This window comes from Urocitellus parryii, chromosome 9 (genome assembly GCF_045843805.1).
Source record: "Urocitellus parryii isolate mUroPar1 chromosome 9, mUroPar1.hap1, whole genome shotgun sequence".
Classification (NCBI taxonomy): domain Eukaryota; kingdom Metazoa; phylum Chordata; class Mammalia; order Rodentia; family Sciuridae; genus Urocitellus; species Urocitellus parryii.
Window position 1 is genome coordinate 72,697,709 of NC_135539.1, and position 25,411 is coordinate 72,723,119.

At 36.8% G+C, this 25,411-nt stretch overlaps 1 protein-coding gene across 3 annotated transcripts; it reads right to left on the reverse strand.

Annotated features, from left to right (window-relative positions):
* Positions 1–6,251: 6,251 nt before the first annotated feature.
* Atp5f1c (ATP synthase F1 subunit gamma) lies at positions 6,252–25,336 on the reverse strand. 3 transcript variants are annotated; one of them, XM_026391800.2, is made up of 10 exons: positions 25,185–25,336; positions 17,433–17,467; positions 16,798–16,929; positions 12,460–12,664; positions 11,738–11,881; positions 11,566–11,630; positions 10,303–10,458; positions 9,548–9,644; positions 7,090–7,123; positions 6,252–6,391 (listed from the first exon to the last, which is right to left on the reverse strand). In XM_026391800.2, the coding sequence occupies exons 1-9, from the start codon at positions 25,238–25,240 to the stop codon at positions 7,117–7,119; spliced, it is 897 nt and encodes a 298-aa protein (XP_026247585.2). In that variant the 5' UTR covers positions 25,241–25,336; the 3' UTR covers positions 6,252–6,391; positions 7,090–7,116. The 3 variants fall into 3 exon arrangements, with proteins under 3 accessions (XP_026247585.2, XP_026247586.2, XP_077658831.1); XM_026391801.2 differs by lacking the exon at positions 7,090–7,123 and having other exon boundaries at positions 25,185–25,335; XM_077802705.1 differs by lacking the exons at positions 6,252–6,391; positions 7,090–7,123 and having other exon boundaries at positions 9,544–9,644.
* Positions 25,337–25,411: the final 75 nt, after the last annotated feature.

The following is a 25,411-nucleotide window of genomic DNA, read 5'->3' on the forward strand; positions in this document are numbered from 1 at the left end:
TCTTGGAAAGTATTAAAGAATTGGGGAGGGGGGATTCTAAAGCACAATGCCACAAGTAGGGTGGCTTAAACAACATGTACCTCACAGTTCTAGAGGCTAGCAGTTTGAGATCAAGGTGCTGGTGGTTTTGGTTTCTTCTGATGCCTTCCCCTTTGGTAGAAGGCTACCTTTTCAGTGGCTCATGAGGCCTTTTCTCTGTGTTCACACCTCTCATATCTGTTCTTCTCCTTATAAGACAACTAATCCATTAGGTCAGGGCCCCACCCTTATGACTTTATTTAACTTTACCTCTTTAAAAGCCTTAACTCTAAATACAGTCAAATTCTGAGGTGCAGCTGGGATTACACATTTGGGGGGACATAGTGCACTTTATCAAAGAGAGTCACTAGGCCTCTAAAAATGTTACTAAGGTGATGGTCCCCTGAATCTTTTATTTTTTAAAATAATGTTTTTAAATTATTGTTTTATGTGATGATGAGGATCGAACTCAGAGCCTCAAACATGCTAGGTGAACACTCTACCACTGAGCCATTGCCCCAGCACCCCCTGAATCTTTATCATAGAGTTTCTCACCCACCTTCTGAAACACATGCTTTTTATTGTAGCCTTTAAAGTACTAGCCACTTCTTATTTTTCTAGTATGATTAACATGATCATGTCAGTGAAGATAGATGATGTTTTATGCTCATCCAACCAATAGAAAACCCATTGACTATATGGCAACAGAGAGTAGGGGAATTAACACAGATCCAAGGCAAGACCAAAATGTATACTGTATGCAAGACCAAAAGGCATGTGCTCAGCCCTTCAATTCTCATACGTCTTGCCCTACAGGTCAAGAACCACCATGGGTGGTTATGCCAACATCCCATACATCTGATGCATTCAGAAATCAGGGAATGATTCATTCAGAATTGATGCATTCAGAAATCAGGGAATTGGCCACTGAGTGGGTCCTTAAACCCAGGAGATCCAATGTGAGCTGGGATTGAGCCAAGATTCCAGGGATTGTTTGACTTCAAATGTCCCCATTACAAAAGAAGGGCAGGTGGGGTCCACAAAGAATCTGCATAGCCTAATTTCATTCTTACCTTAATCCCTGTGTTCAGCAGTCTGCAGAACATGTGGGTACTCCCTCCAGTGGTTGGTGACCTGAAAAAATGGCTACCAGTTCTTTGGGCAAGGTGTCGGGGAATCATTTGTTACCTTATCCATTTGGTGTTGCAGTGTCCTTCCCCCTGAAGATCCTCTCCTTTGGTCATAGAGTTTCAGGATGAAAAGTGACTTGGATCTTGAAACAATATAAGGGATCATGGCTATTGGTGTGACTGCTGTGAGCTACCTGATTATCCATTCTTAAATTATTTTGATTATGCAGATCAAGTAGCCTACTATTTGCTGTCTATTTCACCTGGGCATTCTTTGTCCATTAACCATCTCTATAACTCCTTGGGCAAGCCCAGCTCATATATTCATTACATACATTTGTATATATGTATATATATGTGTGTGTGTGTGTGTGTGTGTATATATATATATATATATATGGTTTTTTTGGAAGGGGGTGCATACTGAGATTGAACCCAGGGTCATTTAGCCACTGAGCCATGTGCCCAGCCCTACCTCCTTGTTTTTTGTTTTAAAATATTTTTTTAGTTGTAGTCGGACACAATACCTTTGTTTTATTTATTAATTTTTATGTGGTGTTGAGGATCGAACCCAGGCCTCGAACATACAAGGTCAGCACTCTACCACTGAGCCACAACCCCAGCCCCCTACCTCCTATTTTTAATATCATGATAATTGCATTCACCTGACTTAACCAGTAAGCAATTCAGCTCTGTGACCTGATCTTTAGAATTTTAGGATCATTTTTTTGAAGGGCAGGCTTGGAGGGTACCAGGGATTGAACTCAGGGGCAATTACTGAGCCATATTTTCAGGCCTATCTTGTATTTTGTTTTAGAGACAGGGTCTCACTGAGTTGCTTAGTGCCTTGCCATTGCTGAGGCTGGCTTTGAACTCAAGATCCTCTTGTCTCATCCTCCAGAGCCACTGGGATTACAGGTGTGTGCCACCACACCCGGCAGAATTTTAGGATCTTGTGATTCCCACATTTCTAGAATATCTAGTGCATTGAAACATCATTACCAGCTAGTTTCATTGTTAAATGATACCAGTTCATCACTGGTGAAAGTTCGTTTGGGAACTGCTGTTATGCAAGGAGTATCTGTGCTCCATCCCTCACCAGTGCTGAAATCTTTAGAGCCAGCCAGGTGGGTGAGCCAGCTTCAAAATCCCATCTTAATACTTGCTCTCTTAGGCCCCCCAAGTACAAATTGTCCCAAGTTGGACAGCCCTGGAGGCAGTCTTTGAGATGTAGATTAACCTGCAGAGACACCTTTGGAGTCACCACTTAGGAAATGGAAAGGGAGGAAGGAGGGCAGGATGTAGGATGGGAGGAAAGGAAAGAAGAATGAGGACTGGAATGTAAGAATGAGAACAGAAAGGAAGAAGCAAGATTTGGGCGGGTAGGGAGACCATGGGCTATGTATAGCACACACTCAAACCAATCCCACAGAGAGCTATAGAGTTAAAATGGCACTTTGAAGTTGTCCTGAGTCAGGCAAAGGGACATGGACGTTAGCCACTTACATTGACCAGGCATTGAAAGTGGGCTATTCCACATCAGGGAAGTCACATTGCCCCGTTATTAGTAACAAAATTCGATCACTTGTAATTTTTGCCTGCCAAATCTCACCATTGTAGAGACACCTTTTCTTACTTTGAAATTAATCTGTAAAGTGATACTTTCAGACTGAAAAACCTGCTTCTGCTGGGCATGGTGCCTCACAGTTGTAATTCCAGCCACTTGGGAAGCTGAGGCAGGAGGATCACAAATTCAAAGCCAGCCTTAGCAACTTAGCAAGTCCCTAAGCAATTTAGTGAAACCTTGTCTCAAAATAAAAATTAAAAAAGGGCTGGGATTTGGCTCAGTAGTTAAGGACCCCTGGGTTCAGTCCCCAGTACCAGAAAAGAAGACCAAAACCTGCTTCTTTATGACTTTTAACACCTTTTTTATGGCACCTTTCTGATCTCTTTTGCAAAGTGTTGATTTTTCTAAGTGTTGATCATTTCTTTTCCATTTATTACCAGGCAGTCTTCTATAAAGAAAAGTTCTCCTACCTTTTCTAATATCACTATGTGGTCAGAAATTCTTTTTTTTAATTCAATATGAATGTGTTCTAATCTATCACAGTTCTTTATTTTGATGATTAAATCATCCCCTATTTGACCAGTGGGAGCCTATACAAGCCATGGTATTGGTTTTTCTGTTTTATTCCATACCAGAAATTGAACACAGGGGCACTGTAAAACTTAACTACATCCCCAGTTCTTTTCATTTATTTATTTTGAGACAGGGTCTCAAATTTAAGTGGCTGAGGCTAGCCTCAAACTGCAATCCTCATGTCTCAGCCTCCTTAGTCCCTGGGATTAACAGTATGCGTCACCACACCCAGCACCACTGCCATATTCTTGTACCGTGGCACTATCATTCATTGGGCATTTCCTTACTTGATTTCTAGGCTCCCCTTGGAAGGGCCTCATCTCTTTAAGGGGGCCTGGTTCTTTCTAGTGAGGAATAGTATCTAGAACAAAGATGTGAGTGCTAACAGACCTCCATTAGCACAGTGACATTTTTGCTTTGGGGACCTTGAAGGATGGAACATATGTTGTATTTAGTGTCCTGAGTGCATATTGATATAACTAATTGAAATCTAAAACAGCAAGTTCCTTTCCTCCTTCCTTGTCAGCTTTATATCTTCCTTCTCTCAAAGGGAGAACTCTGGCTTCAGTAATATCAAAAGGTTCCTTTATCCTATAATGCCTCTGCCTGCTTGTTAGTCTGTTTTCTTTTCATGACTCACCCCAGTGGTTTTAATCATTGGCTTTATAAAGCTGATACCTTAATATAACACTTTATTTCACATTTTTCCTGAATGCCATACTGGTGTGGCTGACTACATCTAATGACCAAGGTCTGCCTGGATTTCCTGTATATACCTTAATATAATTAATGTTTGGTGGATACCCAAAGTAAACTCATTGTTCTTTCTCTGTGTTCTTCAGAAAGTGGGAGCTGTGTTCATCTCATTCACTGTTAAGTACCCAGTATATAGCACAGTACCTAGCAGGTAGTCAGTATTCAAATAAATAAAAGCTTTTTAGAATAATTCATCTTGCAGTAATGTATAAAATGGAGTAAACACAACTCTAAAGATAATAAAACACTGAACTGTACACTTTAGAAGGACAAAGTTTATGCAAGATGAATTATATCTCAATGAAACTTATTTTCAAATAAAAAAATTAGAAGCAGTAAGTGTGAAAGCCAGGAAACAGGAACCTACTGCAAGAGTTATTGCAGTGAAATAGAGAGCTGCTTTCTTTAAGGGCAATGGAATCCAAGTAACTGTAGACAGCTTAGTAGGGCACAAGTTATGTTCCTCACCACTACTACTATATGCAGAAAAAACTATCTTCTTGTGTATAGTTGGCAAAGCATATTGAAGCCATGTTCAGTTTTTTTCCTCATGATCCTATGTTGGGTCTAGTTAAGAGAAATGCAGAATTTCTAATAAAAGTGCCATTTCCGATGGGTATTGCTTTCCTTTATACATAGTTAATTAGCTGGTGTTTAAAAGTAGAGTAAAAAAAAATTGATGGTGTGTTCATATGAACAGCAATTATGTAAATTTTCTTACTTTAAAGTTGCAACACAAATGAAAAAGTTGATGTTACTAAGATGGAAAGATTTTGTATTTCAATTAAAAACACTCAATTTCAAAAATAAGCAATGAATGAATGGGCTATTACTAGCTTTTCACTTGTCGGATTGTTAAGATTAGAAAGCACAGTTTTAGAGTAGGGGGAACCTATCCTATGCACTGTTGATTCAACTTTACAGTTATTTTGAGAGCAGTCTGGCAGTGTTTGTTTTAAAATGTACAGTTTGTACTTTGCATAGTACTAGCAGTATCATAGCCAATGAGGTTTACCCAAGGCACAATTAGTAACTGAAAATTTACATAATTTGAGTCAAAAGTATTCAATACAGTGTACAAAAGGACTCCTTACCAAGATCATTTTAAACTTTCACAATAACGAGGACAAAGATATCTAAAAGTTTTTGGGACTGGATGAGTATTGAGGGTGTAGCCTAATGGCAGACCATGTGTTCAGTTAACATGATCTAAGCCCTGGGTTTCCAGCACCAAAAACCAACAACAGAGAAGAAAAACAAGCATCCCAAAGTTCAGATATCAAATGATTTAAAAACTTTTGAAGTGTCACATGGAGGCAGGAAGATGAAAAAGCCAAATCCCTTTAAAAATTCAGAAGGAAATCAATTTCAAACCTAGAATCTTTACCCTAGCAAATACTTCTAAATGTGCAAATAGAATAGACATTTTAAGGCACAGGTCTTAAGATCTTGGGAGCCTTTTTGTTGGAAGCAGTACAGTACTGATTTCTTTACAGGTTTGCACTTGCTAAGTGATTTTTTTTTAAAATGCTTGAATCCTTTCTAAATATATACACTTACATTTTTAATGGTTTTTAAAAGTTATATACGTCAACTGTTAAATATTTGAGAATGGGTTTTATGTTTTTATATAGTTTATATCTTTTGGAATTCACATATATTTTTTTTATTACAAAATAAGTGCCCTACAAAGCCAACATGGCACATAGTCTCAATTCAGACATCCAATCTGATGGTTATATGAATGTGAATATCATACTTAAATATTTTCCTAATGTTTGCAAAAGGATTTTATTAGAAAATTTATTTGGGGTCAGGGATGTAGCTCAGTGGTAGAGCACTTGCTTAGCATATAAAAGGCCTAGGTTGATTCCCACCAGCACTGGAACTAAATAAATAGAGTGAGTATATGCCTAGAATTCTGTATCCCATGTATGAGGAAAACCAAATGCCTCCAGTAGCATTTTGCTGAAAGACTGCAAAAGGAAATTTTTTCAAAAAGAATGGCAGCCAGGGTTGAAGGTGTGATGTGCAACCCCTAGAAAGCTGGCCCTAAAGAAACTAGACTTTTTAAGGCGGGTAAAATTAGAAGAGCTTCTTAAATTTCTTCCAAAAAATAATTTCATAGTATCATACTAATATTTTTAAATGTTTTAACGCCTCATTTTGAAAGGTGTAGTCACTTTTCCTTAAGAGACAAGGGACAATGATTTTCTTAAGTTGTTTATTGTAAGATAATTTACAAACATCTTGCTGTCTTTAGTAATTCAAACAATGAACCACATTTCTTCTGACAGACAGCAGTAAGCTAAAAATAAAATCAGCTCACAGAATTTTCCTTCTTTATCTGAAAAAGAAAAGTAAAAAACAAGTAAAAACCATATAGTATTTTTTTTGGAAAATAATGATGTCAAGAGATAACATTTTAATTGGAACATAAAGAACTGAATTTATAAACTATTCCAGTGGTCCTCAAATTTTGGTCTGTGGAAACTTTTTATAAGGGCAAAACTATTTTCATACTACTGTTATTTTTTGTTTTATTCTCATTTTATTCATAGAGTGTATCATGATTTTTCAGAGGCTACATGATGCATGACATCACAACAAAATGAATACAAAGCCAGATGAAAATCTAGCTGTCTTCTGTTAATCGGACATTAAGGTGTTCTTTGACCATAAATTTTGAGAACCACTCTTCACTAACCTACACATAATATCTCAAAATAATGTTAATTCTCAATTCTTAAAGTTTATTTCCTTCCATATACTTTTCTATAATCAACCAATTTATTTAAAAAATCCTTAAAGTTTATTTCCTTCCATATACTTTTCTATGACCAACCAATTTATTAAAAAAAATTAATGTAAAAAAAAAAAAAAAGCCCCAAAGCCCACTAGCTTCCATAAATTGGCTACTACTACAAATTGCCCTGCTCACCTAAAATCTCTTAGAGAAGCAGTTTTGTTATTGATAAACTGGCTTTAGTTTTATCTGGCTAGGTTTCTTTTCTGAAGGAATATGGAAGAGCAAGTGCACTTTACCTCTCATCTGGGGATGGAACTTGATCATTAATCCCTGGTTATTATATTAGAAGAAAAAGACAAACACAAAACAAGCACGTTAAAAAGCAATCCATGCTAGTTAATCACAGTCCATTTCTTTACATGCTACCTTGAGTATATTATATAAACACTAACCCACATATTCCTTTAAAAACAACTAAATGATATAAAAAGCTATAGATTTCACTGTGATTAGAAGCAAAAAAAAACATGTTCATGCAAGGAGGCAAGACTGAATATATAAATTTAAGTTACTATTTTTTCTATAGTTTAAGCTTGCAAATTGCCACCTCAAATATTATGGTTTATTCACGCATTTAATTTTATTTCTAAGTAGTCAATGTGTTTGTAATTACGTATTACAATTTTGAATCATAACTGATGAGTTATAGAACATGCAAGTCCAGTCATATAAACAATCCAACTTTGGGACCGCACAGCTAACTTTTAAAATAAAGATTTAGATAACACTTCTAGAGTAAAAAAGTAACAGTCAAGTTCCAATTATCTAGATTTTTCCCCCCTTAAATTCTTAGTTTTATGTCCCAATCCCCCATTCCTCATTTCCATCAAGAGCCTGATTCTCATTTTTGCACAAGTTTTATCATCACAGTTCATAACATCATCTCTTCAAGAGCAAAAAAGTACTTTTGAGTCCTCTGGGTGATCTCACACAGCACCCAGGCCTTCAAAATGCAGCCCCCTCTCCCCCTACCCGGGCCTTCTCACAGTTAACTTCCAAGAAAAAATCAGCTTAGAATCAACACAGGACATATGACCAGGAGAATAATGACAAATCATTTAATCCCTTTATTAGACCAATTTTATAGATGACAAAGGTGAGTCACAGAGTATGAAGAGAGGATTCCCCTAGCCCAATAGGTAAGGATAAACAGGAAGCAATTAGATAAAGAATCCAAAGATCAAGGTGAAGATAAGAATGACATTTTAGGCAAAAGCACAAACCACCTCTTTGGAGGTGAGAAAGAGAATGATGCATTTGAAGACCTGAAAAGAGATCAAAGTGACTGAGGTTCAAGCAAGTAAGAAATAATTAGACTGGAAAGAGTGTTGATGGCCAGAATACATAGGATCCCTTATAGTAATACAGAATGATTATATTATAAAGAATGGATTCTGTTATTTTCTTAATAATGTACTAAAGATCAAATTTTTTCTGTGAATCATATATTGTCTGACTTTTTTTATAATCCTTTAAAAATGTAGTTATGGGCCACAGTTTGCTAATCCCTGTGTTCTATTCAACATCTGTTTTCTCTGTTAAGACTTTACCACGCATGCTACAAACAGTTTCTGTTTGTTTCTTTTAAGTGCCTGTGAAGGGTCAGGTGTAGTGGTATACACCTGTAGTCCCAGTTACTTGAGAGGCTGAAATGGGAAAATTGCTTGAACCCAGGAGTTCAAGGTCAGCCTAGACAACATAGCGAGACCCTGTCTTAAAATAGAAGCAAATACAAAAACCTTATTCCCCACATTTTCTTGAGAAGGGTTAGTACTGGGCACTTTACCAATGAGCTACATCCCCAACCCTTTTTATTTTGAAACAGGGTCTTGTCAAGTTGCTGAGGCTGGCCTCTAACTTGCAATTCTCCTGCCTCAGCCTCTCAAGTCATTGGGATTACAGGTGTACACCACTGTCCCAGCTCAACCCTTTTTAAATTCAGGAGCGAAATCTATGTTAGATGGGCCTAAAATATTACATAGGTATTTAAAAGGTAAAACTTACAGAATTTGGTAAGCAATTAGTAGGAGGTTAAGATGGAATAAGTCAAAGTTATTTTGCTATACATTTCATCTTTTGTCACACATATATTTTTCTTATCCTATTAAAATATAAATGTCTTGAAAGAGGATCACATCCTTAACACTGTGCCTAGCATTGTACTTTGCACATTGTAGATGTTCAACTTAATAATTTTTTAACAAAATTCCCATTATCTTATCCTTTGTTTCACAATCACTAAATTTTCTCAACCAATTTTCTTGAGGAAGGCAGTATGCTATCTTATGGCACTCAAATAGAAAACAACAATTAAAAAGAATTCCTGAACTCTACCTCTATTCAATGGTTTATAGTTATGCAAAACCAGTCCTATAACTCACAAAGCATGGCTTATAATGCTTTAACAGTCAAAGACAGATTTTACAAATGATAATCATTCATATCCTCCTTCCCATGATCCCTGAACAGAAGAAACTAAGCCTGACTGTTTCAACTGAAACAATAAATTTAGAGATCTCATTTCCATCAAATCATTATATCCTAAGAGTAAGGACAAAAGATTAAGCAATGAATCATTTCAACCTTAATAGAGAAAACAAAACACAAAACTTTTAAGCAGCCAAGACTAAACAACCACATGCAAGGTGAAGAGTCAGAAAAATCCCTCTGAGGGAACAATCTGTAATTACTTACAGAGCTGCAGCACCAGAGATAATTTCAATCAACTCTTTTGTGATGACAGCTTGTCGGGTGCGGTTGAATGTCAAAGTCAATTTATCAATCATCTCAGCTACCAAAAAAAAAAAAAAAGATAATAAACCCAAACAAGAATAATTAGTTAATTAGCCTCTTGCTCATTTTAAAAACAAAAGATTGTCTCTCTTTTTTTTTTTTTTTTTTTAAGTTGTGGATGAACACACAGTATCTTTATTTATTCTTATGTGGTGCTGAGGATCAAACCTAGTGCCTCACACATTCGAGGCTAGCGCTTTACCACTGAACTACAGATCCAGCTCAAGAGATTGTTTCTTCCTGGATTTCCAAACTGACTTCTCAAAAAAAATTTTCTGAAGGCATTTTTATATCTTCCATAGGCTACCTTGCACAGTATTTGCAAATCTATCAAGTAAGATGCACTTCCCTCTGAGGCAGAGAATATATTGTTAATGGTGTCCCCCTGACCCCCCTGCCCACTTATGGTACTGGAGATTGAATCTAGGGGCACTTTAACACTGAACTACATCCCCAGTACTTCTGTATTTTTATTTTGAGAAAGAGTCTTACTAAGTTCACTTCAAACTTGGGATTCTACTGCTTCAGCCTCGGTTTATAGGCATGAACCACCACACCTGGCTACTATTTTTTGATGCTACTCTGGGCAACATCAGCAGAGGTACACCCTGGGCTCACAAACATTACTGCTAGTTCTGTCCTTATTGTGAGCTTACAAGCGTTTTTGCTGGCATTGTCCATAGCTGTCATTCTAGCACTTTGCTCGCTGGTGGTAGACTCCTTCAGGGAGTAGTAGATGATGTTGGCCAGATTGTATTCTTGGTAATTTTGCAGCACATCAGCATCAATATCATCATAGATGCTCATGCTCTCTGTTAAAATAAGTGATGCATTTCTTTGAAATTATACAGACCAAAGACTAAATTCATCAAAACAGCTTAATAGTATAAAAATCCTTTATAGACATTTTAAGGTTAAATAAATCTGTTCTAATAATTTCATTTATTTCTGTACTACATATCATAGCACATTTTCAGCAATATAATATGTAAACAAAGCCTTTGATACTCTATTTCAGAAATTTAAATACAAAGAAGCTGACATTCAAAACAATTACTAAACTTCATGGTTGTTAAGTTCTCTGGATAGCACCAACCAGAGTACCACAAATCCAGCAAGAACTCAATTTTTTTTTTCCAATAAAACAATTACTTCCCTCACCAGCCACTATAGTGTGATACAATAATTTCAAGTTAGCCATTTAATTATTGAAGAAATATAAATGTCAATCTGGAAAACTAAATGAAAGAATCTTTCTAAGCATAAGAAAGAATGGGAGAACTAAAAGCTGATATGAATTTCAGTTTTAATGTTGTAAAAACTTACTAGCCCATTTCCCTGGGTTGAACCCAGGAGTGTTTAACCACTAAGCCACATCCCCAACCCACCTCCACTTTTTTCTTTTAAATATATTTTCAATTGTAAGTGGATACAATACCTTTATTTATTTATTTATTTATTTATTTATTTTTTTAATATTTATTTTTTAGTTCTCGGCGGACACAACATCTTTGTTGGTATGTGGTGCTGAGGATCGAACCTGGGCCGCACGCATGCCAGGCGAGCGTGCTACCGCTTGAGCCACACCCCCAGCCCGACCTTTATTTATTTTTATGCAGTGCTCTGGATTAAACCCAGTGCCCCACTCGTGTGAGGCAAGTTCTGTACAACTGAGCCACATCCCCAGCACCTCCAGCCCTTTTTATTTTGGGACAGGGTCTTCCTAAGTTGCTTAGGGCCTTGCTTTAATTGCTGAGGCTGGTTTTGAGCTTGCAGTCTTTCTGCCTCAGCCTTCTGAGCTGAGGTGTTATCACTGCACCAGGTTTGTAACAGGTCATTCTGGACAAATACTACGTTCCTTAGTGTACAACTCTCTCCATTCCATATTTAAAAATACTTTCCATATAAAAACTACTTACCAGCACTTGCAATAGTATTAAGAGAAAAGATGGGCTTTTCTTCTGTCTTATAGGAGATTACAGACCTAGAAATCATTAAAGCAAATATAAATCTCAATGATTTTTAATGTAAGACATTTAGTTATTTGAAAACATGAATAGAAAAGAACTTTGAATTCTAATTGTTTCTTGCCTGAATCGATTAAAGATGATAGAGCCTTCATCAAACTCATATCCAGAATTTAGTAATTCAAGAGCAATGACCGATGCATCTCCAAAAGTAGGGGGCTTTCTTCCCACGTCTTTGAATGTCACCAAAAACTGATCCGAATGCGTCCTACAGATCACATATAATAGTTTAATAGAATATTTGTGTTGAAAGAACACATGGAAAAAGAAAAAAAATTATCACCAGGGAACAAGTGTTTAGGGAAATATGAGTGGTGATGGCTCTGAGTTAAGTTGTTGTGCGTATTTCATGATATGTTGTTATAATATGTTGTACATATTATTACTCCTTTCCTTAAGTACCTGCAAAGTTTGGACTAAAAATCCCAGATTTCTTATTTTATATTCTCTTTGCCTTTATATCTCTTTTAATCCTAATAAACTATTGTTCCTTTCTCACATTTCCAGGCTGTGACAGCTCCTAAAGTTCTTTGTTTGGCTTACTGCCAAAAACTTTGGACATTCCCATTGTATTCAACTTATGGTACAGATGAGGGACAAACGGGAAAGTAAGTAAAAAAGGGGAAGGGGAAATATATATTCCAATATATCCTGAAAAAAAAAAATAAAAAATAAAATCTCTTTGTGAGTATGCCAAAAAAGGTAACTAAAAACGATATTTGATTAAACTATCAAAGAAACTTCCATTTCATCATTCTGAACATGAACAACAGACATTTAATGTACCTATGAAGTATGCCTCTGATTTTATCACCAACTCCAACAAGCATAACTTCTTTTCCAGCTGCCGTGAGTGTAGCCACCTCACTTTTCATCTGTTTGGCAACCGAGGAATGAATAGCACCACAAAGTCCTCGATCTGAGGATACACCAATAAGGAGGTGTTTCTTCTTGTCTTCAGGTACCTTAATATCAGCTTTCTCATACAGAGCTTGAAAAAAAAAATGCAATTTATAATAAGATAGCAATAATCCCTAGTTTACCAACACATGCTGTTTTCACAATATGCAATTAAATTTAAGTGACACTTGACAAGTGTCTGTGTAGGTACTTTATTTACAACTAGGCTGAAAACCAGAAAGTTTTAAATCTGTATGTAAGAAAGTTTCCTAAGGGTCAATTAATGGCCAATTTTCTTAAATATTGACTAAAAGAAATCTCTAGTACAATTAAAAACTTGTAAAGAGCACAGAATTATAGAGACACCTACTTGTCTAGATACCAGACTTCTACAGAATGCAAACTTCCTGCTCTTTCAGGAAGAGCAGGAAACAAATATTTACTAAGCTGCTTATATAATCTACATATCAAGTTCTTACAAAAAACTACTAATTTTGAAGTAATGAAAGACAATTTATTTTTGGTATTATTTATCAACTGTGTTGGACTAGTCTTCCAAGAAACAAAGGCAAATGAGATTAAATGGGATTAAAGATACACTATTTTACTATGAAAATACTTGTGAGAGAAAACAGGAAGAAGTCAAGAGACTGAAGAGCCATCTACCATGATGCAAGCCTAACCTGCAGGAAGGAAAGGAGGAAAGGCTAGGTAGCAGAGTTCTTCACTACTGGCAGTTTAAGGCTGCTGGGAGCCCCAAGTCTCCCTAAACCAGACCCGCTTTCCCAACTGCCTATACTCAGTCACTGGCTAGAAGCAGCCCTTGGGAAGGATGGCTTGACCAAACAGGGTTTTAACAGCTGGCACTCCCTACAGTTGCAAGGTACATTTTGCAATCATTACATTCACCCACTTCAACAGCAACAAAAACAAGGAACAGAGCACTTAGCATTTAGGCCTCCCAAATAACAAGGCCCTGGGTTAATCCCTAGCACCACAGGGGGGAAAAAAAAAGAACAGAGCACATTTACCCACTTCAAGAAAATTCCTGCTATTTTCCTCTTTAGTATAAAACAATCACAGGATCTCCCATAAAGAATAGAAAGAAGTAAATACTCAACTTTACAGAGTGGGAAGAATACTTCTTTTAAGTTCTTTAAAAAATGTTTTGCACAGTATAAAATGTCTATTTTAAAATCTTTAACATATTTTTAAAAATTGGTTTAATTTTTGTCTTTGTAGTCGTAGATGGAGAGTATGCCTTTATTTTATTTATCTATTTCTATGCAGTGCTGAGGATTGAACCCAGTGCCTCACACATGTGAGGCAAGCGCGTTGCCACTGAGCTACAGCCCCAGCCCAATATTTAAAACTTTTAACCATTTCATACCTAGCAGTTCATACCTTTTTAGTTTAAAGGGCACAGAAACTGAATGGCAGCCTTGACTTAAATTTTCATTTTTATACTGCAAATAACTCTATTCAGCCATCTGAACCAGTTTCTTATTTATTTAGTGGTTCTGGGGATTGAACCCAGGGCCTCATGCACACCAGCTAAGAGCTCCAGTACTGAGTCACATCCACAGCCCCTGGTTTCTCCTTTATTAAATGAGTATTTTGTGGCTATGAACTTTTGGGGGGAACATTATTATATTTATTAACAAGAAAGGTAAATAGTTCAGTGACTTTTTTTATATATAAATAAGTCAAAGAATAATTTTTAAATGAACTCTTCTGTTTGCCAAAGTTAACCTGGCCTTAGTTTTGGCTTGAGAAACTTGGTATGAAAATGCAGTAATTAATATACTACATCTGAAGGGCCAGGGGTACAACTCAGTGGTAGAATCTTGCGTAGCATGTACGAGGACCGTTTTGATCCCTGGCACCAGAAAAAAGTAAAAGAAAAAAGAGAGAGAGAGAGAGAGAGAGAGAGAGAGACAGACAGACAGACAGACAGACAGACTGTGGAGTTAGAATTATTGAATGCCCACTATGCCACAAATTCTACTTAAAAGTTAGGTATCCAATAATATGAGTAAGACATAATCCTATATAAACTGGAAATCACTGACCTACTCTAGGCTAGAAATGAGCATCACAACCAACCTGAGAATGAGTCTTATGAGAGTTAGTGGGTTTGAAATGACTGGATAGTTAACCTACCAACTCTCCTCTGTACTAAATATTAAAGTGAGAGGCCATTTCATCTGAGACCTGTTCTATTTTCTTACATAAAATTTTCTTTTGCAGGATAAATGTATGTTTAAAAAGGTACAGAAGAGTACAAAAAATTACTGCAGAAGGCAATTCTACATCTAATGCATAGATATACTTTATATATAATTTGCAGATAATGCAAATATATATTATCTTCCATTTGGAAATAGCAAACTTTGCCTTCTAAGTTCATATTTAAACATTTGCTTGTTAAAACATTCTGTTGGGAAGAATCATTTTCCTTTAGTCCTATTCACTTGTACCTTTACTGAACAATGACTGTTCTAGGTGCTGGGAATGAAGCTTCTACTTAAGTTGGGGAGTCAAATAATAAAACAAGTAATCAAGAACAGGTAGTGTCATGTAGAAAGAAGGAAATAAAGAAGCATAATCCAAATACATGAAGTACTGCAGAGATGATTCAGGATAAGGTGGTTTAAGAAGGCCTGCATGAAATGAAGAGGAGGAGCATTTTGAGCAGAGGAAATTAAAACAGCAGTGTGGGTGCAGGGAAGTATGTGGGAGGTACAGAATCATGTAAAGACTTGAAGCCCATGGTAACAACACTTTTATGCTAACTGTAAAGAGATTTTAGGGCAGGGGTCAGCATGAACTGCTTCACAACCTAATCATTCTGGCTGTGGAATGCAGAAAAAGTGGAAAGTGGCAAAAGCAGAAGTAAAGATGCCAATTGGAAGGCTTTAAGAACAGCAGTAGGGACTATCTTCTTTAAAATGAAAAATATTCTTTTGGAAAGATATGAGCCCCAAATTTAAGAATTTGGATGATCCTGAGCTGAGACTTTTTTTAGGCTAAGTGGCAGATAAATGGAGGCTTCCTATATGATTTTCTTCACTTTCAAATTTATATAAGTTTCATAATAAAAAGTCAGGCACAGTGGCACAAAGGCTCAGGAGGCTAAGGCAGGAAGATTGCAAGTTCAAAGCCAGCCTCAGCAACTTAGTGAGGACCCAAGCATTCATAATAAGAAGTCAACGGTGACACAGTGGCTCAGGAGGCTGAGGCAGGAAGATGGCGAGTTGAAAACCAGCCTCAGCAACTTAGTGAGGCCCTAAACAATTCAGTAAGACCCTGTGTCTAAATTTTAAAAATATATAAAAAGGATGTGGTTCAGTGGTTAAGCACCATGGGTTCAATTACAAAAATAAAAAAAAAAAAAAGAAACGTTTTATGATAAGAAGTTAAAAATTCTTTTGAGGTAGGCTTATGTCAATGACACAGAAAAATGCAAGAGTTCAAAGAAAACGGTTACAGGTCATGGTGGGAACTTTCCAGTTCTATCCAATTTTGCTTATTTCTGAGACAAATCAATAATCAAATAAGTATAAATGCATCTAAAATATAAATTCTTTTTGAAATTATCATGTCACTTTTTTTTCCATTAGGAAGAATAATCAAGAATGGACTACATAAAATTAGTAAAGAAAAATGTGTTAATGCTTTTGAAAGGATAAGAATTGTGATTAAGTGTCATAAAAATGAAGGTTTTTCAGCTATTTTCCTTGTTTCTACATCACAGAGATTCTCAAAACACCATTACAAGTCAGCTCTCCTTTGCAGGGCACCACCTTTGCACCCTCAATCCCCTCACCCTACAGTCCTAAAATACCATATCAAAGGTAACACGATGCAATCAAGCATCTCTCTGTCTCATGTACTATATTTTCAAGTGCTTTTGATAGTATATTTAATAATACAGGAAAGACTTCAGAATATTTAAGGTTCCATATATAGTGGTTACACAGTCACTTCTTGCCCATTTATATGTGACCTTGGGCAAGTTACTTAACTTTGATATGCAGGGACCCTAACAGTTCCTATCGCAGGGTTGCTATGAGTCTGTGTAGAATGTCTGTACGTGAAAAATGAGTACATGTCAAGTATTCAGAATAGGCCCAGTATTACAGAGAGCACTAAAGAAAAGTCATAAATAACTTTTATGTTTAAACAGTTCTTCATAATTTGTGAATCAAATTCTTCTCTTACCCAAAGATCCTATTCCATACACTCGAGCTGGTTTCAATTCCCTCTCAGCTCGGGCATATTTTGCTGCTGCTACCATTTTCATAGACTTGGTAATTTTCTGGATGTTTTTGATTGACTTTAGTCGCCTGGTAACTGAAAATTTAAAGGAGTTACAGTATAATTTCATTTGTGAATTCACTGACATTTTTTCTAAAGTGCAAGGAAGAATAATTAGCACTTAGATCATCAATAATCGCCATGATATTAAACTAGTCTTCAGTTAAAATTAGTACTAATAAAGGGCATGACTAGCTGTTATTTGGACAGAATATGCAAATGGCAACCTAAGAGAAAATAGTACATTATATATTTAAAACATTAAATGACACTAAAAATAGCCTTAACCACATATTTTATAACATTATGTATATGCAAACATTATAAATTTTTCTAGTTATATCATTATTACTCTAAAGACATGGAATAAAAATTTTTCATACCACCTTATACTTTTCTAAAACACGTCCAACATCTCACATACATAATATAGATTCATTTTGCCAATTATGGGCTCAAGTGGTATATTTTGAAAGTATTTTTATTTGTCAAAATTTAGTTTTCCGTAATTCATATATTGAGACATACAACATACTTACTATCTTTCAGAGTTGCCATATTTCGAACTTGGATCCTGAGAATAAAAGTTTTAAAAACAGTTTAGTTTTCTGAAATATAGCTCCACTATCTAAAAAAAATATTCAGAGTTAATGTTTAAATATCCATGAGAAACAATCTGTCAAACACGGTAGTCTGAATGTACATGAAAAGACACAGACTTAAATTCCCAATAGTAATAACCAAGGCCTGTACCAAAACCTTGTTTTATTTGGCCTAACTATAACATAAACTGTTTGCTTTAGTCTCAATGGTAATCAAAAATTCTCCATTCCCATCTCCATCTTTGCTTATATTACTTCCAGGATAGAAAAGTCTTTTTCCCTCATTAGGCTAATTACTTAAAATCAAGGCCAGACACACCTAAAAAGCAACCCTTGACTTAATTAGGGCAAAGCAATGTTTTAAAGTAACACTGAGCATCAAATCCAGTGCAGTGGTACACATCTGAATCCCAGTGAGCTGGGAGGGTAAGGCAGGAGGATTACAATTCAAAGCCAGTCTCAGCAACTTAGTGAGACCTTATCTAAAAATAAATTAAAAAGGGCTGGGGATGTGGCTCAGTGGTAACGTGCCCATGGGTTCAACCACCAGTAGCAATAACAACTATAATATTAATATAAAAATATATAATAGTTATCAATCACAGAGCCTAACATGACCACATGGATGGAAGTACATTTATTTAAAATTATTTTACCTTTTTAAATTCAATGAAATAACCTTCTATGTTCCAGTAAATAAGATATGGTTTCTGACCACCAGAAACGTATTATCAACTCAAGTTTTACATCAAATTTAATCAAATATTCACTATCTTGAATATTAAAATGCCAATGCACAAAGGTAAAAATGATTAGACTTGATTGAAAGTTAGTGAAAGATGAATAAGAGGATCCTTACCCCAGCAGAAAGACAACATGTTATAAATTATTATCTTTAAGCCTTTGAATTCACACAAAGTAGTCATGTTGGCCAACAAAGCTACATGGGAGAACTGAAGAATCAGTAAATTATGCATAAAGCCAGGCCAAAGGTGGACATTCTCAGAACTGGATGCAGTTTTGAAAGACGATATCATGGGCTAGGTATGCAACAGGGGAAGCAGGAGACACGAGTTTTGTTTAAATGTTATTTTAAATATTTAATATTTTTAAAAATTAGAAAGTAAAGCAGTGTGAATACTATTTTGGAGATAGTACAGAAAAGATGAATCAGTTGAGTTTTCACATAGCAGTGACAAGCATGAAATGAGGCAGAAATATGGATGAATATTCATACTATGGAGACATGGGCTGCTGCAGCTTCCAGACAAGAGACAGCAAGAATCTGGACTAAGGAATGGGCAAAGCAATGAGACTGGACTTAGGAACAAATTCTTAGTGACAAGGAAAACAGTAAGACTGACAAAAGTTTATAATTTGAAGACCTGAGTGCATGATGCTGTCATAATCAATATAGAAAAACTGAGTTGGGATTAACACGCTGGAGATAGTGAGTTTTGAAAAAGAAGCAGTTAAAAAGACTAGGGGACAAGGTGGAACTGTCTCAATGTTTTGAGAGTTGAGATATAGATTAAAAAACTATAACTAGTTGATGCTAAAAGTAAAAACTGCCAGGAGCAGTGAGTGGCGCATGCCTATAATCTAAGCAGCTTGGGAGGCTGAGGCAGGAGGATTTAGAGTTCAAAGTCAGCCTCAGCAAAAGCGAGGCACTAAGCAACTCAGTGAGACCCTGTTTCTATGAAAAAGGGGTTGGGGATGTGGCTAAGTGGCTGAGTGCCCCTGGGTTCAATCCCCAGTACCAAAAATACAAAATAAAATAAAAATTTTAGCAAGTTACTTTGTGGACATCAATCCACTAATTTTAAATTTAATATGGAAAGGCAAAAATCTAGACCAAACAACATCTTTGACAATGGAGCAAAACCAATCCAACAGAAAAATAATACTATTTACAACATAGAATGCTGGAACAATTAGACACTTTCACAAAATTAGCTCAAAGTCAATCACAGGTCTTTTGTAAAATGCAAAAGTATAAAATTTCCAGAAGATACCACGGAGAAAATCTAGGTACCTGGGTTTCACAATGAGATTTTAGACTCAACAAATGCATGCTCCATGATTAAAAAAAAAGTACATTTAACTATCAAAATCTAAAATTTTGGATCTGTGAAAAACACTATTAAGAGAACGAAGACAAGCCACAAACTGGGAGAAAATATTTGCAAAACATATTTCTGATAAAGGACCTGGACCCCAAATATAAAACTCTTAAAAACACAAAAATAACAAACCAACCGAATAAAAAAACAGGCAAAAGATTTCCACACCTCACCAAAGATTTAGATGGCAAATAAGCACATATACTTATTAGGGAATTGCAAATCAAAATAAGATACCCACTATATACTTAGAAGAATCCATTAAAAAAATAGCAAGGGCAGGGTTTGTGGCTCAGTGGTAGAGCGCTTGCCTCACATATATGAGGCACTGGGTTCAATCTTCAGCACCACATGAAATTAAATAAAATAAAGGTATTGTGTTCTTATATAACTAAAAAAATTTTAAAAAATGATAACAAGTTTGTGGAGCAAGAGGAACTCACATTGACGGCCAGTGTGAGTGCAAAATGCTATAGTCGCTTTGGGAGAGGTGGTTTTGCAGTTTCTCATAAAGCTATAATATCTAATTACACAATCATGCTCATAGGTATTTACCCAACTGACCTGAAAACATGTTCACACAAAACTCACACACAAATGTTTACAGCATTTATTCATAATTGTCAAAACCTGAAGGACATCAATATGTGACTGAATTGATAACCGAACTCTGGTACATCTGCACAGTGAAGTATTAGTAATAAGAATAAATGAGCTACCAAGCCATAGAGAAAGGGAGAGACCTTAAGTGCATATTTACTATATGAAAGAAGACAATCTACAAAAAGCTGTATATTGTGCTAGAAATGACCACAGCAACAGTAAAGAGATCAGTGATTACCAGGGTTTTGAGGACAGGGGAGGAGGAATTTTTAGGGCAGTGAAACTGTTCTGCATGATAGTGTAATAGCAAATATATGTCATTGTGCACTTGTCAAAACCCATTGGTCTGTTTAAGAGAAAGAATGAACCTTAATGAAACTATAGGTTCAGTTAATAATAGTATCAATAATGGTTTGTTAATTGTAGCACTTATACCACTATAAGATATTAGCAGTATGGGAAACTCTTCAGAGTGGTAGATGGGTACATAAAATTTCCATACTAAATGTTCAACTTTCTTACATATCTAAAACTCTACTAAAAAAAAATGATGTTTTATCAATAGTTATTTTTAAATGCAGGTATGAAATGATATGTGTTCTATGGTCTCATTCTTGTGATTGTGTTTATGTGCATAAAAATAAATATGGAAGGTCAAAACCAAACAATTTGTTTTAAAAGTCTTGACTTATCCACCATAATACTAGTATTACTCATTCATAAAGAAAAGAGGAAGCAGACTATATGTAAAATAGGAGGTTTTACACATTTAGTATGAGAATGGATATACTAAAAGATTAAAAACTGAAAAATACTGACAAAGTCTGACAGAGTACAGACTAGGGACATAACAATTGTTCTATTAACAATGTTGCTCATAATGGCATCTGAAAAGTAATACCATTTTTGGCTGGCTTTCTTTTTTCAGTATAATGACTTTTTCACTCCAAACACTTAAATTTATGGGCTGTTGCAAATGACATTTGGATATTATGGTTTTAGGCAGACATTTCAATTTAACTGACACAAGTTTCTCATTAGAGAATACTGTATGGAACAAATTTGAACTCCATGCCACATTTGGATGAATACACTATTTTCGTTTTCCTAAGTATTCCAAGTGAAAGGAATGAAGAGGAAACATTTCTGTAATCCGTTATACTGTGCACATGCTATGATTTCATGTGTCTTGAAACAATCTCATATTTAGCCTTCATTTAGCTCTAAAGATGACTTTTATGTTTTTTGTTATTTTGTTTTTTACCATCAAAATAGCCATGAACTATTTTGAGGGAATGGCTTGATTTACTGAATTTTGTGCTAAGAAGATTTTGCACTGAGAGGACAAGTTCTGAGTTACTGCATCATGTTCTGAGAAAGCCTCAGGAGATTATTTGTGAAACTTGAAATATATCAAATACACTGGATGGAGAATCATATCAGGCAGGATCACCAGTGGCTACTATAATCATATAGCATTGTTAGATAACCTGAACACAACAGAGGAGGGAATCATGACTGGCTCATTGTTCAATGAAATTGCAATTTGAGACTTTTTAAAAAAAAAACATATAATGATTTATGTTACAAAAATTAAGAGCAGCATTAACTAATTCTCCAGGGAAAATATGAAGTGTGTCTAATTCTAAAACAGAATGCCAGTGTAAAAGTCCATCACCAACTCTACACCAAGAAGTAGTACCTCACACTTCAACCCTCACCCAGAATCTTATCCTCTTGGCAGATATGATAACCTCCTTACACCTTTGGGGACAAGGGTATTGGATGATGAACCCAGAGGTGCTTTATCACTGAGCTAGATCCCTAGCCCTTTTTCTTTCATTTTTAAGACAGGGTTTCATTAAATTACTTAAAGACTTGCTAAGTTGCTGGTGCTGGCCTCGTGTTTATGATCCTCCTGCCTCAGCCTCCTCGAATCATTGGAACTAAAGTCATGTGCCACCATGACCAGTTTGAAGCACTGATGTTTGATGAAGAGTCATAATCTACCTGTTAAACCAACATTCGCAAAGGTCAGGACTATGACCTTTATATGCTGATTGAAGTTCTAATTTAGGTTCCTCAAAGTAGTTGCCTCTGAGAGCCCTTATTTAAAGCAAACCTTTATTAAAATATTTTCAAATTATCTTGTAGTTGTTTTATTTTTTTTATTATTTTTTTTTTAAAGAGAGAGGGGAGAGAGAGAGAGAGAGAGAATTTTCAATATTTATTTTCTAGTTCTTGGCGGACACAACATTCTTGTTGGTATGTGGTGCTGAGGATCGAACCCGGGCCACACGCATGCCAGGCGAGCGCGCTACTGCTTGAGCCACATCCCCAGCCCTTGTAGTTGTTTTAATAAAAGTTATTTTTAAAATTTTGTCTAAACATATTGTTTCTGGGCTGGGGATGTAGCCCAGTTGGTAGAGTGCTTGCCTTGCATGTACAAAGCCCTGAGTTAAATCCCCAGAGCCACAAAAACAAACAGGGGCTAGGGTTGAGGCTCAGTAGTACAGCACTTGCCTAGCATGGGTTCAAGTCTCAGCACCACATATAAGAAAATAAACAAATAAAGATCGATCAATAACTAACAAAAATATTAAAAAACAAACAAAAAAACATATTGTTTTAACTTCACAGCCCTTTATATTGTTTTGATACAGAATCCTGCCTCAGCCTCCAGAGTCACTACATTACAGGTGTAGTCCACTGCACTGAGCTCTTTCCACTTTTTGTGTGTTGTGTATGTGGTGCTGGAGATTGAACCCAAGGCCTGGTGCCTGCAAGGCAAGCATTCTATCAACTGAGCTAAATCTCCAGCGCCTCTCCACTTTTTAAAGAATGTGAACACTGCTTAAGTTTCTAAAAATACCGACAAGATTACATTAATGAACAGCAAGATAGGAAGAAAAAGAGTTGATGTTTGCCCAGCACTACAGCACACCAAAAACAGTCACGCCAGGAACCTCAATGGGTGATATTCCTTTTGTTTGCCACTACATTTTAGCACTTTCCACGGTGCCAACTGATGTAGGGTAGGCACTCCACAAATATTTGCTTAGCAGTTAATAAATGGGAAAATCTATACAACTGAGAATTTAATTACTGTGACTTAATTCCCTTGAATGTTCTTTTTCAGAACAGAAGAAAAATCCAACTTCTGAGGCTAATCCACCAAAAATTTTATGTAGATAATTCATACTATACTGAACTTACTCATTATCCTGAAACTCTTGTATATTGCTATAAACTCTTGGTTTAATGAAAAGACCAATCTCTCTCAATCAATGCTTAATAGACTCTTCTCATAAATTAGGATACAAAAATCTAGTTAAGTGCTGTAGCTCCTTAGAGATTCACCATACTATAAAACAAGGGAATTACTAGGACACAGCCTGTAGCTAATAATCCCCTCAGCACTTTGTATAAAATTGCCTAGCTTCAAAACATTTCATACCATTATACAATGCCAACCATATAACAATTTTTATCATCTATTACTAGGCCTTCTGATTTGTATTTTTCACCCTAGAGAATTTTAAAAATTGTCCAAACATACAGCACCTTTTATGGAGATTCCTTGGAAAACTTGGAATGGAACCATTTGACCCAGCTATCCCACTCCTCTGTTTATACCCAAAGGACTTAAAAACAGCATACTACAGCAATGCAACCACATCAATATTTATAGCCACAATTCAAAATAGCTAAATTGTGGAAAAAATCTAGATGCCCTTCAGTAGATGAACAGATAAAGAAACTGGTATACATCCACAATGGAATATTACTCAGCATTAAAAGAGAATAAAATCATGGCATTTGCAGGTAAATGGATGGAGTTGGAGAGTATCATGCTAAGTAAGCCAATCCCCAAAAAAACCAAAGGCCCAATGTTTTCTCTGATAAGTGGATACTGATCCATAATGGGGTTGTGGCAGGGGGAGCATGGGATAAATGGAGGAACTTTGCATAGGGCAAAGAGGAGAGAGGGGATGGTAGGGGGAATGGAGGTAGGAAAGATGGTGGAATGAGATGAACATCATTATCCTAGGTACATGTATGAAGACACGAATGATGTGACTCTACTTTGTGTACAACCAGAGAAATGTAAAATTGTGCTCCATATGTGTACTATGAAATTGAAATGCATTCTGTCATGTATAACAAATTAGAATTTTAAAAATGAATAAAGATATTTGTAATTACACACACACACACACACACACACACACAATCGCCTCCTCTCAGGACCTTTGGACAATTTCATGACCTTGCGGGTTAATGCTTCGACATAATCTTCTGAAGGTGGTGCTATATATCTTTCCCTACTTCGTCAATAGTCAGATCTTTAAAGTCTCTTATGCACCAAGACGCCCATCTGCCACGACAGCACTAATTTTTTTTCACCTTCGTTTCTTCAGTACCTAGCAAAGCGCCAGCTACACTGTGGGTGCTCACTGAGACGATAGCTCTCCAAGGGTCACTCTGCCCAGCACTGGAGTCTTTGAACACGCGTCAAGGACATAAAGCACAACGCAACCTTGCCCGAGGCTTTTCCTAGGGTCCTCCCTTCACCTAGTGGACCCTGCCAACAGCTTCCCGAGACTCTGCGCCTCGTTTGTAACAGAAGCTGGATATTTATGAGCTGAATGAATTCCAGGTCGCCCCGTCATTAATTCGGACTAAGGTCTCAGTCCCGAGGTCCCAGATGACCCTTCCAGCCTCAGGGGACGTGGCGTGACCTTGCTCTCTTTGACCCACCTCCAGCCTTCGCGCGCGCCATCTCCGCTTCGGAGCAGCTTCCTGCTGCCCGAGCTGCGAGACTTCTGCAGAACCCAGGGCCTAACTGGGCCCAGCGGCCCCAGGTCGGTCCTACGCACCCCACCTGCGCTCCACCTCCATCCCATTTGACCGAGTTCTTCCCTCCCTCCAATATTCGCAGTCCTCCCGCAATCTGCCATACCATTGCGACTGCAAGGCGCGGCCAGACAGCCCAGCGACGCTCGCCCGAGAGAACATGGTGGTACCGGCCTTGCTTGAAGGTCGGGCAGACAGGCCTTACTGCGCACGCGCGGAAGCTTCCCCACGCGCCCTGCCCACTCCGTTTGGTCCTTCAGTCTCGCTTCCTCGCTCCAGAAAGAGGAGTCTCGCGAGCGTTGGGGGCCGGTCCTCCCAGGCTCCACCTATTTT